The sequence below is a fragment of the Epinephelus moara genome, chromosome 17 (assembly GCF_006386435.1).
Source record: "Epinephelus moara isolate mb chromosome 17, YSFRI_EMoa_1.0, whole genome shotgun sequence".
NCBI classification, from domain to species: Eukaryota; Metazoa; Chordata; class Actinopteri; order Perciformes; family Serranidae; genus Epinephelus; species Epinephelus moara.
The window spans coordinates 5349626-5365140 of NC_065522.1; the positions used below are offsets into that span (position 1 = coordinate 5349626).

Consider the following 15515-nt stretch of genomic DNA (forward strand, 5'->3'; position numbering starts at 1 on the left):
TATTCACAAACATTCTGAGAGTACTCTAAGGGAGCTCCTAACTTAGACTAAAAACTTTTAGTAAGGAGTTAGTTTAGGAGTGATTTAGGAAAGTTCTAAGAGCAACTCTGAGCAAGGAAGGGACAGAAACTTTTATATTACTGAGGGGATGTGGTTTATCCTGTTGCTAGGTTGCTTTTGTGGGCCTGCAAGGTGTGGAAACGCAGTGGAAATTAAATGAACTGCTGACTATGAAAGTGTTGTCATTGTTAGTGTGATCACTCTGCTGATGGAAGATTGTCCATCACTGCGCACTGCTGCATTTTTCCAGTTTTTCAAATATCTTAGCATTGTGATAATCTTATTTCTGGCGTTAAAGCGTTATTTATTTTGTTAGGTGGGAAATGTGTGCATATCCCAAATGAGATCGACCACAAACATTATCCCTGCACAATCTCATCTGTAGCATTTCATTTACTCACTGTCATTCAGTGTTTGGAGACCATTTCTCCGACCTCTTTGTGTTTCCACCATTTTCTCCTCTGCTTAGGAAACTTTTAAGCCTCTTAAAAGTCCTCCTCCCTGCTCCTAACAGTTTTGAGCTCTCTTAAGGTCTAAGATGCTTTGTGAATAACTTTTATCTTTACAAGGACCTAGTCTTAACTTTAAGGGGAATTTCTAAGAAAACGTCACAATTCTAAGAATTTTCCTAGAATGTCGTCACTAGGGGCAACTCTTAGCACTAGGGAGCTTTGCGAATACGGCCCCAGGTCTCTGTACTTATCCCTAGCCGGGCCACTCTGAGGTTGCTTCTGGGCTGGATGTGGTCCACGGGCTGCCAATTGAATAGGCCTGGCCTATAACATCACAAACTCCAGTTTTAGAACTCTAAGTGGAGAGTTGTTTGTGTTAACCAGTGTTTCTGGACTGTCTTAGACCAAAGGAATAACATGTGAGACTCTGATCTCAAGATTTCTGGTTAGTAGGATATGATACAGGGCTAGTTATGGTTGCTTTGCAACTTCAGGCGCAACCTGTCTCTGTGCATTTGATAGTTGGCACAGAGTCGGCACAATAGGTGCACCCAGCGCAGTCCCCATGTTTTCCAGGCAGTTAAAGGCACAGCATGTGTCCCGCCCTAAAGCTGGAGATATACTTGCTTTTAACTACGCGTTTGTGTGTGCACGACAGCTGCCCCGCATATCCTGCATCCATTTGGAGTGCAATTTTTCCCAGTGGCCACTCACAGTATTGCGGTGAAAAAATCCCCTGCAGCCCGAAAGGCATTTTCTCCATAGACCACTGTTACCAAAGAAACATCTGTAAACTGTTGACAGGACACCTTGAACTGCAAACAAAGCCAATTACGACTCTCTCTGTTGTGAATTTTTGATCCGTGGAGGTTTGATATTTGTAAAATGTTCCGTGAGCCAAGAAACATGATGTAAAAATCTGTGACATCATCACAATGTAAAGTCAGCCAAATGAGAGAAACACTACTGTGCATATTCAGTGGGCCATATATCGCAGTAAACCCAAAAGGTAGGAACTTTTTGGTGCACGCGCCAGGTGAGAATCTTTAAGTAACACACGTGGTACATAGTGAACAATTCATATGTGAATTCTGTTAATGACGCAATCAGTTGTCCATACAAACATGTAGTTAAAAAGCAAGTATATCTCTGATCTAAAACCAAAATTGTATTTTACTTTTTTACCATCTTTAGAGGTGTTCATGCCCAAATTATAGCAACTATTTTATTATTGTTCTTTTGAAATACATTTCATATAGTATCATTTTATTATTATGTGTTCAGTGTAGTCACATAAGATTAATTGTATAATACAAAATATAAGTTTAAGTATACAGTATGTATAACTGTTGTTCACAGTTCTAATAAAGAAGCCTTATCACTGTAAAAGGTTGAAATTTCATTATCATTAAGGCTGTACGGTTCATTTACACCTGGCTGTTGTTTACCTTGATCTCTGCATGCTTTGTCCCCTTGTTGCAGTCCCACACTGACAGCATGTGTTCATTAGAGTCGTCGATCACACACAGGAATGCTCCAGAATCCTGGAAACAACATCCACAAGAAGTAAACATTGTAAACTCAGTATAATGTAAATTTCCACAGCACTAATTCACTTAATCCATCACTACAACAAAGTCATGTCATACTCACCACACTACTGAGAACGCTCTCTCTACTTTATGCAAACAGTGTTGTCACTGCTGAATGTTTCCAGTTGCTTCTATTTTGCCTTTTTTTTTTGTCTATGTTAAAAACAATATTCCTCTGAATATGACATGACTCTGGAATTGTAAAAATAAGTTTAGTGTTGAGAAAATGAGTATCAAACTGAATTTATCAATACAGATGGCAGGGGAAATATCTAAGGCCTGGTTCTCACTGCAGTTGAGGTAAATCATTCGTAAAGATCTATTTGAGAATCTACAGTACGTTAAAATCGCAATCAACTCACAGCAAAGGAGAATGCAACAGATCCCACTCCCCTCTGGAAGGTTCCCAGGCCGATCTGCTGCAGGGTGACCAGGGTGGTGGAGTCCCAGATATGAACACAAGGCTGCAGGGGCTGATACATAAACACACACACACACACACACACACACACACACACACACACACACAACTTTACTTACACTCATATTCAACAGATTGTTGAAGCTACCATTACTAGTTATTTTAAAACAATATTTGGCAACTTTTTTAATTTTACTGCATGTTAACATGCAGTCGAAAAATAATAAAGCAAAACACTTTGGAACTGTGTATTTAAGGTCCAGTGTGTAGGATTTAGGGGGATATATTGGCAGAAACGAAATATAAAAAGTATGTTTTCTTTAGTGTATAATCACCTAAAAATGATAATCTTTATGTTTTCGTTACGCCAATATCTACACAGGGAGTGGGTCGTCATTTATGGAGCTCACCATGTTTCACTGCCATGTTTCTACAGTGGCCCAGAACGGACAACCCAGCACTTAGTACGTTTACATGACATTAGAGAAAAAGGATTTATTTCGTTAGTCCAACTAAAACCGGACTTTTAAAACATATGTAAACATGTTAAATTGAATTTCTCAAAGACAGACTAACATATCCAGATAATGTGATTGGGAGTTGAATTACTCCTGCATATATACAGTCAATCGGACCCAAACTGGCCAAGGTGCTCTGCGCATTCTCCACAGTTTTCACCCCAGGCTTTGATCCGGAAGTCGAATAGTGATAAATGCGTAACAGAAGAAGAAGCTGGTAGTTGCATAGCGAAATCTACATCAAGAGCTGTGCATTTTTGGACGGACAAGAAGACACAATTCATGCTGTGTCAGCAAAAAAACAGTTAATTATTTTTTAATACATGGATGGGAGGAAAACACAGAATGAAGATTGTTTGTTCTGTGATGTAATAGGTCAACTGGAAAAAGGTCCATTACTAATAAGCTGAAAGAGCAGAGTCGGACATACTTAAGTCAATAAACTGATTTCCCTCCTGTGCTTGTATACTGGGACAGGGACAGTAGTCCAATTAAATGGCCTAGTCGAGCTAAAACCGTAGCTCGACTTAACTGTGCATGTAAACATACTGACTGTCCCTAGATAGAGCCATCTGCATTTTCATATTTTGGCATTGGCCACCATTGTTAGCTGCTCCTCTGCGACTAGCAGTGTAAGAAAAGGGCTGATTTATGATGTTTAATCAGTGTCTGTTTGTTTTGGAGAGGAGGAGACCTTTGTGAATAATTCGGCTTATGGTAAAAACCTCCTGAACATCTGGACCCAAAATTAAGTAAGTACACATTAAGTTACCAATGAAAAAAAGTAAGCGTACATTAGCAGGTGCTGGGAAAGCAGCCTCACAAGCATCACAAAAACACTGATTTGTAATTATTTATTTATTTATTTTTTTAAAAGCTGCTTTATTCTGTGTTTTTACAAGTTTAAATCACCTGGTCTGTTTGTTTTGGAAAGGAGGAGACCTCTGCAGATAATTCGGCTCCCCGTAAAAACCTCCTGAACAATGAACACTGAAAGAATTCTAACCAGGAGAAGTTTCAGCTGGTTGAAATCTGCAATCCTCACCGCTAGATGCCAACTAATCCTGTACACACAAGTGTGCACAAAGAATGTATATTACATTTAAAGAAGTAACTATAGCATATGTAGTGGATTAAAGTGCATCAGAATGATATCACAGCAGTAGTCACCTTCCCGTCTTTATCCACCCCTGCTGTCTGGCCAGATGCCACTCGCACCTTGTCAGGATGGAGGGTAAGACTGTAGAGAGAACAAACAGAATTTTACTTAATAACAAAGAGGGGTTGTACAAAGCTATTCATATATATTCCCAATTGCAACATATCCACGTATGTAACTGTATTCACCATTGCAAAATGACAAGTGTACTTTATGGTCAAATAAAGAGACACCTTTTGGTTGTGTTGTCTCTTCACTCCAGCACGTTGGATTTGAAACAAAACAACAACTCGGAGGTTTAAGTTCTGACTCTCTGCTTTATTTGAGGATGTTTACATCCAATTTAGTTGCACAGTGTAGGAATTGTATCCATTTCTAGAAATAGTCCCCCAACTGTAGGGGAGCAAAAGTAATTCAACTAATTAAAGGTTCAGAGTGTATGTCTGAAGAAAGATAGATGATTGTTAAGGCTCATTCCCAGGTCCTCAAATACTGCTGCTTTGAGTTGATGGTTTTTATATTTGATGGGCTGGGAATGAGATATTTTAGGGGACATAAACAGAAGAGAAACACATTGTGACTGGAGGGGACTTTAATTATACTCATACAGCTGCATTAATGGGTTGTCTTTGGCTTCTGGTGGGCAGTGGAACAAGCAGTAACATCTGACATATTTTCACCTTATAATGATAAATGTGTTTGAAAATAGCTGACTGTTCAGCAAACACAGAGCAACATTAGCATTCTAGGTGGTGTTTGTGTCCACCTGGTGAATGTAAGTTTAATATTCTCTCACTTTTAGATCTGATTTTGGTCTCCACCAGCTCCTGAGACAAATATCTGTTTCTTTAGCTACTAAATGTTTCAATATGTTCACCTGTTAGTCTCTAACTGTGTCTGTCTGCATCTTTGATTTGCTTAAATGGGTTTGGAGTTGTGTTGACTGATGGCTAATTCTGCCACTTGGAGAAACATCAACCAATCAGAGGCCCTATACGGCCCTATATAGCAAACTAGCTACCTAATTATATCCATTCATCATCTTAGTACCAGCTGTTTATATCTACATAAGGAGCAGGTCCTCCACCATGAGAGTCCGCCATATTGTTTCTACAGTAGCACAAACAGAAAAAACAAACACAGGATATAGATAGGGCCAACAGCATTTTGCATTTTCGTGTCTAACACCACAGTTCTCCTACACGCTTGGCACACGGGAGAAGTTTCAGTTGGAACATACTTTCTACATATTTCTTAAATAGTCTTGAAGAACCTGCTCCTAGTAGTTGCTATAGTGTTGTAAAAATGGTATTGGTGGGATGGATACAATTAACATAAATATTATGTGAGACTGAATAATGACATGAAGCTAAATCATGCTGATTATCAGGCTACCTAAAATGCCCTTAAAGTCCAAAGTCAGCACTTTAACCTTATAGTCCTTGTTTCAATTTAAATCCAATGCACTAGAGAACATGACCAAAGACATAAAAATGTGTCACTGCCTTAATAATAACGGACTACAGTGTGGGAACAGTTAAAATGTAGCTTGCCCCAAAGCCTTTAAGTGCCACTTGGAAACCAAAGTAAGTCCCCTGTTATTTTAGAAATATACATATTTGGCCATATATCAAAGTCATATAACTGTTATTTTACAGAACCCCCCCCATTCCTTTTATTTTTCCATATACCAAAGAAGCACTTGTATCTATTCCAATTCTATATATTCATGCCAAACCCATAGAACTGGTGAGGTGTCCAAGCCAGAGACTGGATCCAGTTTCCCCATGTTTCCTATGCTTCTGGGCCCCAAAAAGTTGGTGAAAAAAAATATTTTATGTGCACTAGTGAACTTTGGCATCTCAAGCCCTTTTCATTCATTTATCCAAAACACACACTACATGAATATAAAACTAAATAACCCTATATAATAGAGTGTTTTTGGCCTCGGATCAGTCTGAGATTGTCAGCTAACTCCCCAAAATAAGTCTCACTATGTGGTCAGGTTGCTCATGACTTCATTTTGAGCCTAGCAGTTTGGATTTGGGATTCATTGTGATTTGATATAAGGCACTGAATTTCGCTATACTCTAATGAAGTCTGTGTTAATGGTATTCACATAATGGTATTGCCACACATCAAGCAGCAGGAAAGTTCCCTGCCTCTGAGACCTGATATGAACCTGTTTCCTTTTATCTTAGCTTAAAAAGAGACATCAGATCACATCTATTCTTTGAGCTGAGTGTTATTTTGTACACTTTTTATGCTTAAAGTGGTTTAGAGACACGTGGTGACATGTCAGTGTGCTGATCGCCTCCTAAATCTCTAGTACATACAGTACTCGCCTCCAGCAGCCTTATGAACTCTGGGTTGAGTTCAGTCTTAAGCAGAAAATAACTCTTTATGTGCCCTTGGCTCGATGATGGCCAATATGTTGTTACCTCTTAACAGGGCTGAATAGACGTTAAAATGTGACAAGATCCAGTGTGCTGTAATGATTTATATTTAGTTACTGTATTTTTCTCGCATGCTTCCACAGTGAAAGAAGAATCCAAAAAGGCAAACTTTCTTCATGAATTCAAGTAATCCGGGACTGGATTTAGCAGCAAAACTATATAAAAACCAAGTCTCATTTATCCAGTTGTATGCTCAGTACTTCACAAATCTGTGCATTTTTTTGCTAAAACCTTACAATATAAAACACTTCCACTCCTGAGCACATGGTCATGTATGAGCTCCACTTGAGCAGAGCTAAAACGCACATATGCATGCCCAGGCACGCTACTTGGCTGTGCATGAGACTATTTGTACTTTCGTATTTTAAATCGTAATGTTTTGGCGAAAAACATTAAAAAACAACAGGAAGTCCTGAGCATATAACTGGATAAATGAGACTTGGATCATACTGCATGAGTTGTGTGAGAGTTTCTATACCAATGTTTTCATATAGTTTTGCTAAATGTGGTCCCCGAAGACATTCTAAAGAACGTTCCCCTTTTTTGGATTCTCCGTTGACTGTGGAGACATATACAGTAAGACGAACAAAGTCTTCACAAATTCAAGGTAATTCAGGTTGAGTAAATGATGTACAAATGATCATTTTTAAGGTTAAGTATTTGTTAAACCCTTTGAACTGAAGACTATTTTTTGCTTTGATTTCCACGTTCTTCCTTTACAGGCTTATGACATACAACTGTAAAACAGTCAGGCCATATAATGTTATTTTCAGATTACCATGGATTAGGCTACTCAGAACTGTTATCAATGTTCATTTCAGTGGTACTATGCAGTACATGTACTCAAATTAGAATCCTTGCCTGTATATACAGTACACTCACCAGCCACTTTATTAGGTACACCTGTTCAACTGCTTGTTAATGCAAATAGTTAATCAGCAAATCATGAGGCAGCAACTCAATGCGTTTACGCATGTAGACATGATCAAGACGACCTGCTGAATTTCAAACCAAGCATCAGAATTGGGAAGAAGGTGATTTAAGTGACTTTGAACATGGCATGGTTGTTGGTGCCAGATGGGCTGGTCTGAGTATTTCAGAAACTGCTGATCTACTGGGATTTTCACGCACAACCATCTCTAGGGTTTACAGAGGATGGTCCCAAAAAGAGAAAATATCCAGTGAGCGGCAGTTCTCTGGGTGAAAACGCCTTGTTGATGCCAGAGGTCAAAGGAGAATGGCCAGACTGGTTCAAGACTACAGTGACTCAAATAACCACTCGTTACAACCAAGGTAACACGTCAACCAGTGGACATTTTGTACCAAATTCAAGGAAATTCCCTAAAGGCCTTTCTTGAAATATTGCATTCACAAAAATGAGAAGGATGCAAGGTCACAGTGACCATTGAGCTTTGACTGCCAAAATCTAATCAGTTGACAAACCACAGTCACAGTGACCTTGGCCTTTGATCCATGACCACTAAACTCTAATCAGTTCATTGTTGAGTCCAAGTGGACATTTGAGCCAAAGTTAAAGGAATTTTCTCAAGCTCTTCTTGAGATATCACGTTCACAAGAATAGTACATGCCCAAAATGCCTTCAGCCATGGCTATTGTGGGCGCGGAGGCATAAAACATCCCAAAAAAAGCCACATCTGAGTCCTGTTTCGGAGCCTAGCTGTGTCGTGTCTTTAGACCATCCAAGACCAAGTGCATGCAGTCCAGCATTTCTCATCTCCTTCACAGAAAACAAGGGTATAAGTGTGTTTCCCAAAATGTTGATCTATTGCTCTAAGTATAGATGCAGATGATATAAAATGCCTTTCACTAACCAGCGGACACAATCGGTGTGTTTGCGATAGTGACGTTGTGTGCGGTTGTTGATGTGGTAAAGCACAACTACACAGGCGATGAAGTACACCGCCTCGCCCGTGGGAAGAAAGTACAGGTTGGCCCGGCAGTCCCGTCCCCGGTAACCATAGCTGGCATGACAGGGTCAAGGAGACATTCATGTTGACTATTGGTCCATTTCATTCATTAAGGTACCTTTTTTCCCCAACGTGAAATTTTTATTATTATCTATGTGAAAATGTGAGTTTATAATTTATTTACTTTTTACTGAGTTTAATTAACAAGAAGACTATTTTAGTTTTGTGAGCTGTCCCTCTAAACATATGGCACCCACAGCTTTACAGATCATAGTTCATGTGTGGTTGATGCTGCTCTCACAGACACTAGACAATTAAAGAGATACTTTCCAATACAGAGAGTGTGGCTTGAATTCAGGAAATGACCACACAGTCAAATCAGCAGTCTGAATGTAACATAACCCTCATAAAGATGAACAAGAGGCTGAACACTGCTGTGGCATTCTAGAAGGATACACCCAGTCCAACTCCAGTCTCTCAGAGGGCGGCTCCATCTTCAGGTCTTCATAGTTCTGGATGTTAGAGGGGATGTACATGGTTATCGGCCGGCCTCGGATGAACATTTTGATTGACTGTCCTGGAAGACAAACACAGCAGAGGACCAGTTATGTAGCAGTAATACACAGACAGGCAGACAAAGACAAGTGTTTGATTGTTTATTTTCCTTTATATTTTCCTATTCCTTATTTCTCTTACGTAATTTATCATATATCGTGAATTACCAAAGAATTATTGTTTACCAAAACTGCAGACACACCATTTATGATTTTAATACTGGCATTTTTATTTATTTATTTTTTTTTTTTTTTGCGGTTTTAGTGTATCTACTATGTTCACAAAACATTCTGTGAAGATTTTTCTCAAGATCTGCCAAATAAGAAATAGCACTTAACTCAGTTTCTACATATAAAAGACAGCACTGACTGAATTTCAGAGCTTGTGTGCACAGGCCAGGTGCACAGAGATCAGGTAAGATTTTCTCCAAATACAAAAATCATTTTTACAATAAAAATGTATGAGAAAACAATGTGAAAGGGGTCACTTGTAGTACTGAACCTACAGAGAATTATCAGCTGAACCTGCAGCACCCTGTGGCTTTATGAAGCTTTACAGTGAGTTTCAGCTCATTGTTAAACTGTCCTGCCCACAACTGTATTGCTCATATTTACTCTCAGGGCTCTTATAAAATTGTTTTTGGCAGTGGCCGGCAGGTGTTTTCAGAGATAAAGCTCCGGTAAAGTTACTACACACCATCTGCTCTGCAGCTAACAGCAGACAGACACATAAACTGGCTGATGGACACAGTGGAACATGCAGCAGCTAAAGAGAGGTATTTTTTCTCGGAAGATGGTGGAGACCAAAAACAGAGCTAAAAGAAGACTGAATGTTGGACTTACATACATCAGGTAGACAGAAACACAACTCCAACTGAATGCTAATGTTGCTCTGTGTCTGCTAAATGTGGAAATTAGCAACTGTTTCCTAATAATTTTGCCATATCAGCTTACATGTGAATAATGGTATGTCAATGTTGTGTTCACAACTTGTTTCTGCTGCCCTCAAGTAGCTAAAAAAAATCAGTTATTGCAGGTTTAAGATTTCCTTATAAAAAATAGAGGTGTACAAAAGCGCTCTCATTAGGACACGTACTGCACATACTGCGGCCCATGTATGTATTTATTCACCAAGGTCTTATTTCTTTTGTGTGTTTCATTGCACCATAGGAAATGTATGGGCCTTGGGTGTTTGCTGCTATCTCTAGGTTCACGCAAATTTGTTGCACTGACAGAGTGAACTGAGTGATTGAGAGGATATTGATTGTGACTGATATTCGGCTGGAGACTGTAAACTGAACTGCCCTATTTTGGGACAAATAAAGTTGTTTGAATTGAATTAAATTGAATTAAATGGTGAGGTAAAAAAATATTCTGAAAACATTTTAGGCTAGAAATAGGCAATGCCGTAACAGAATCTTGGTTTATATTTAATCAGCCCTGCCTAGTTTCACTGATTGATCGTTTAGCCTCCATTTTGACAATACAGTAAGGCCACTTATGTGGCAACTTCCTGTTCACAAACTCTTGTTTTACAGCTAAACAGTGCACTAAAATATGTCTCTGAAAACATTTCAGACAAGAAACAGGCAACACAGGAACAGAATCTTGGTTTCTATTTGATCAGCACTGCTTAGTTTTACAGTTTGATTTCTGTATTTTCAGCCTCCATTTCTGCAATACAGGAAACAGTATGTTGTCCGCTCCCTGTTCACAAACTCTCGTGTTACAGCTGAACAGTGCACTAAAATATGTTTGTGAAGATATTTTAGGCAAGTTAGACGCAGTGCAATAACAGAAACTTTGTTTATATTTGATCAGCACTGCCTACGTTTACAGTTTGGTCTGAGTTTGACAGAGAAAGAGACAGGCGTTTCTCTCTCTCTATACTCTTTGTGTCCATGGTGAGGGGCATACAAATATGAGGAAGTACAATTTGTACTCCAAGCAACAGCTTAAGAGAGTTTGAGTGATACTGAGAGCTTTATTTAAACTGGGCATACCTAACAAAGTAAGTATCTTACCTTATTAAGTTTTTTCATTCAATAAGATGGCAAATAACACAGAGCAACATTATCATGCCATTCTTTTGTGTCCACTTCATGAATCTAAGTCCAATATTCAGTCCTCTCAGTCTGGTTGTACTGGTCAGCTGCCAGCAGGAAGCTGTCTGTGTGCGTGGCTTGTGGAACAGTGAATGGGACATTGCTGGAAAAGTACAGCGTGTTATGTTGACCTTTCCTGCATAGAAAGAGCTATAGTGACATAATGACATAATAGCAGTGGTACCTTGGCTATAGGTTCCTCTTCTGGACCCGGGCGATCCTGTGTGAGTGTGAAAACAGAGGTCAGCCAAACAAATAAACACCAAGGTCCTCTAAGCTTTAAGTCACAGCTGACCTGAGTTTGACTTAACCATCCCCAAGGATCTATTCCCATTTTTACGGGTTTGATCTATGAGCTTTGAATTTCAAGCTGGGTTACATTTTCCTTTTCCATTTCTTTATGGGACTTCTAACCTGGCTCTGTTCCCCTGGCAACTGTTGTGTTACTTTATGGGACTGGGGGGTGAAGGCAAGAGCAAGGCTGAGCAGCTTGAACTGCTCTCAGACTCAAAGTCTTTAACTTTCTGTCTGTCTGACTATAAAATGGTGGTAACTGGTAAGAGGCCAGAGAGACACCTTGAGAAGAGACTTACCAAACAGGAACCTCATTCAAGCAACAGTAAAAGTCAGTGAGGAAACAGGAAGAAATAAATCAGAGCTGAACCGGGGAGAAGAAGAAAAACTTGTTTCTGTTTGACCTGCAAGTTTAGTAAAAGAATGATAACAACTCTGGTGATCCACACTGTCTGACTGCACTTGATTCATTTCTGAAGATTATTGAGTTTTCTGATTAATGAAACCAACAAAGATAAAACAAGTAATAAGTAATAAGTCCACCTTGCATAAAATTTTAGTACTGCAAGTGTTCTGGTTTCCGTTTATAGTTTGTTTGTAGTCTGAGTAGTATTGATCAGTTACGTTGGTAGGTAGGTAAACAGTCCTTGCAGAGAGGAAAGAGGCCAACTGCATCGGCCGAAACGCAATCTTGGAATCCATCAGCTATTGTCTGACAACAATTTTGCTTTATAATAGCTTTTGTTGATAAAAATCTGCATTTATATGCTGATATCTGTTTAGAGATTAGCCGATACGACCGGTACATGGAAGAAGAAGTCTTGGGCTTTGAAGATAATTTGGCACAGAGGCCTAAGCGTGGAATTACAACTACCGGGTCCATCACATGATGCCACTGGGCCCAAGCAGACCTTTTCTCATTGACTTACACTGTGAAAGAGCCATCTGTAAATCAGTATACTTTACCCCCCGCAAAATGACTCGTTTTAATTATCGGGACTAGATACATTCAGTCCGATAACTTTTTGAAAGTCTACAAGAGCGCATGGTTAAATCATTTTATCGCCATTCAAGTAGGGTTGCCAGCAGATAGCTTGGTCAAGACTTCCTGAATGAATGAAATGAATCAACTTAGCAGAGAGCTACACTGGAGATTAGCTGCTCAAAGTCTCAAAGTGGCAAAGTCTCTAGTGTGCTTGCTTTTTGGGCCCAACAATGCAGAAGATCTGGGTTATCTTATACCCAGGATGTGAAACTTCCACGGTTGCCCCACAGCACTTTTGGTCATCAGATCGATAGCAATCAACTGAAATTGTGCAATGGTTGATGCACTTTCTTTGTGCTGTAAATCGAGCCTTCACTTTCCAGAAAGATCATATCTGGAATTGCACAGTAAAAGCAGGGCTTATAGGAAACCAATCTAAATGCTGATGGTGTCATTATTCTATAGCCTTTACTGTGTGCAATCAACATTTACTTCATACTGACAAGTGAAAGCAAAACTTGTCTATTTTCGCTTTAAAGAACTTTGTAATAATAATAATAATAATAATAATAAAAAGAAGAATTTTAGTAGAACTTAAAGGACAAGCAGCCATATTTTGCTGTGATAAAATACAGCCTAAATCAAACGGATGATCAAGGAATAAATTGGAAGGTTACAAATCTGCCCAGGTAGTCAGCTTTAAGTGAGAGTTATTGATTTTCAGTGGTACAGACACATTTCAGTCGGTATTTAAAAACAGTTAAATCTCCAGAGACATTTGTCTCCCTAAATTTCCTGCCACTCTTCAGGAACCGTCAGGAATCTAAAAACCTAACCTCATGCCAAGCATAACTATTACTCAATCAAACAAGAGCCATGAAGACATCCAGACAGAAAGAGAGCAGGGGAAGACTTGAAAAATGTTTTCTTGGCAGCTCCCTCTGCTGAGCTAGCCATCCATCATTCCGTCAGGCAAGTTGGAGTGGTGCGGCAGCTCGGCTAACCACAGTGGATATGATTCCAGGCAGCGCCCACGGCCCTAACTGGCCCTGCAGTGTTTGGCTTCACAAGAACTCACATAAAAAAGTGGTGGCAGGTTTAAAAAAGGAGGGGGAAATGTCCCGTTGAGTGATATATCTGCTGTTCAAAGAGTATGTCAAGCCATAAAGGTAGACTCTAAAAGACCTGGTAACTCTCAGCTGGATGTCAAGCTCAAGTAAAACAGTTTTATGTCAACCGTTATCTCGGCAGGTTTCCCTGAGGGAAAAGTTTAAAATACATGGGCTCCATACACTTCCCTGTCATCACTTATTAGTAACTACTACTCTTATGTTATCACTGTAATCAACACCACTTCCACACTTACATTGGTAGCAAAGATGTACTGAATTTTTCATACCGATTAAAACAAAATGTACTTGAACTGTGCTTGAAATGTTTTAATGATGCCTAAAAATGACCCATGACAGCTAAATTTTAAGTGTGGCTTTTTTTTTAAAAAAAGAAAAGAGGTCTGGTATGATCAGAAGGCTATGATGGCTGATGTTAGCAACCTAGGTAGACACTATTTTAGACTTATACACTTAATTGTAATATAAAAGGAACTTTTATTTCTGCATATTTCTGACACTGCCATTAGAGGAATACTTTATCTGCAAAATGACCATTTCTATAGCAATCACTCACCACGTTACCTTGAATTCATGAGGATAACTTTGTGTTTCTCTCATGCCTTCCCGGTGAACGGAGAATTCAAAAAGGGTGAGCATTCTTCATGAATTCAGTAATCAGGGTCTGCATTTAACAACAGCAAAACTTAGCAAATTTGGTTTACAAACTCTCACACAACTCATGCAGTATGTGATTTATCCAATAGTATGCTCAGTACTCAGTACACATTTACTGATTACTTTAATTCATGACGAATGTTTGCCTTTTTTTGGGTTCTCCTTTCACCATGGAGGCGGAGTTTTCTCTTTATGGATTCAAGGTAAGAAACAGTAAGTGATTGATATACAAATGGTCATTTTGTGAGTGAAGTATTCCTTTAAAAAGCACTCATGCAACTGCCATCACAGAATCTGCGTTGAATAAAAATAGCTTCGCTTAGGAAGAAAGAACTAAAAAAATTTTTTGACCTATCAGCACATTAATTAACATGTTGTACCTCAACTGTTCAATTTTATTCACAACACACAACTTCACATTTGTTGTTGCAATGTTACAGCACAAACTTGTTTTTTGAAAAGTCAATGAAGAACCTAAGGTTTATTTGTGACTTTTTTTCCGATGCTGTCAACTCCTAAATCCTAAATGCTTCCAGATGTTACCTATCAAACAGTTTGGTGTCAGGATTATTTGTTCAGCACAGCTTGCATGTTTTCTCCGTTTCACGTTAAAAAAAAGGAGCAACAGATTAAGTAACTGCCTGCACTTATAATGCTATATTTACATTTATATAGGTCATTACAGCTTGAATAACCTCAATCAAAGCAATATGATATGCTTGTCAACTTGCTGCACCCTTTTCAGCTGTGTCAATCTCATCCTAGTTTGGTGCCAAAGTTTTCCACTGACTCCAGCTCATAGAATTCTTCTTCTTGACTTTCACAGAAAACGTGAGAAAGAGTGTCTTCTAAAACTTTGTACTGTAGAAATGAGGCCTAAAAACAGGGCTAACTGTAACCAAACTGAAGGCCAACGCTCATAAAAGCTACGCTAACCACAAGTGTGGTTAGTTGGGAAATGCACTCATTTTTGCACAAATGACTACATGTGTGAACCAGTGAGAAGCTGCATGGGCACAAGTACAGAAGTACAGTTCAACTCTGGTCTTGCCAACAGTGGAGTTAGAAGAACTTGGAAGTCCCTGCTTATAACAAAATCCATGCAGTGTGTCTATATTTGTTCCTGCAAGGATTATACTTATGTTACACTACAGACAGAATTTATCGGGAAGGAAACATTCTTTGCTATGCTGTTTTTGCATTG

The 15515-nt window shown here is 39.1% G+C and overlaps 1 protein-coding gene across 2 annotated transcripts in view; it reads right to left on the reverse strand.

Moving 5' to 3' along the window:
* Positions 1-15515, reverse strand: part of eml3 (EMAP like 3) — a 76295-nt gene that overhangs the window by 16119 nt on the left and 44661 nt on the right. For both annotated transcript variants that reach the window (XM_050067290.1, XM_050067291.1), the window contains 6 exons: positions 11430-11465; positions 9043-9163; positions 8491-8640; positions 4214-4283; positions 2467-2577; positions 1961-2056 (listed from right to left, as the gene is read on the reverse strand). In XM_050067290.1, coding sequence (XP_049923247.1) covers positions 1961-2056; positions 2467-2577; positions 4214-4283; positions 8491-8640; positions 9043-9163; positions 11430-11465 — 584 coding nt within the window. The remainder of the gene's footprint in view (positions 1-1960; positions 2057-2466; positions 2578-4213; positions 4284-8490; positions 8641-9042; positions 9164-11429; positions 11466-15515) is intronic.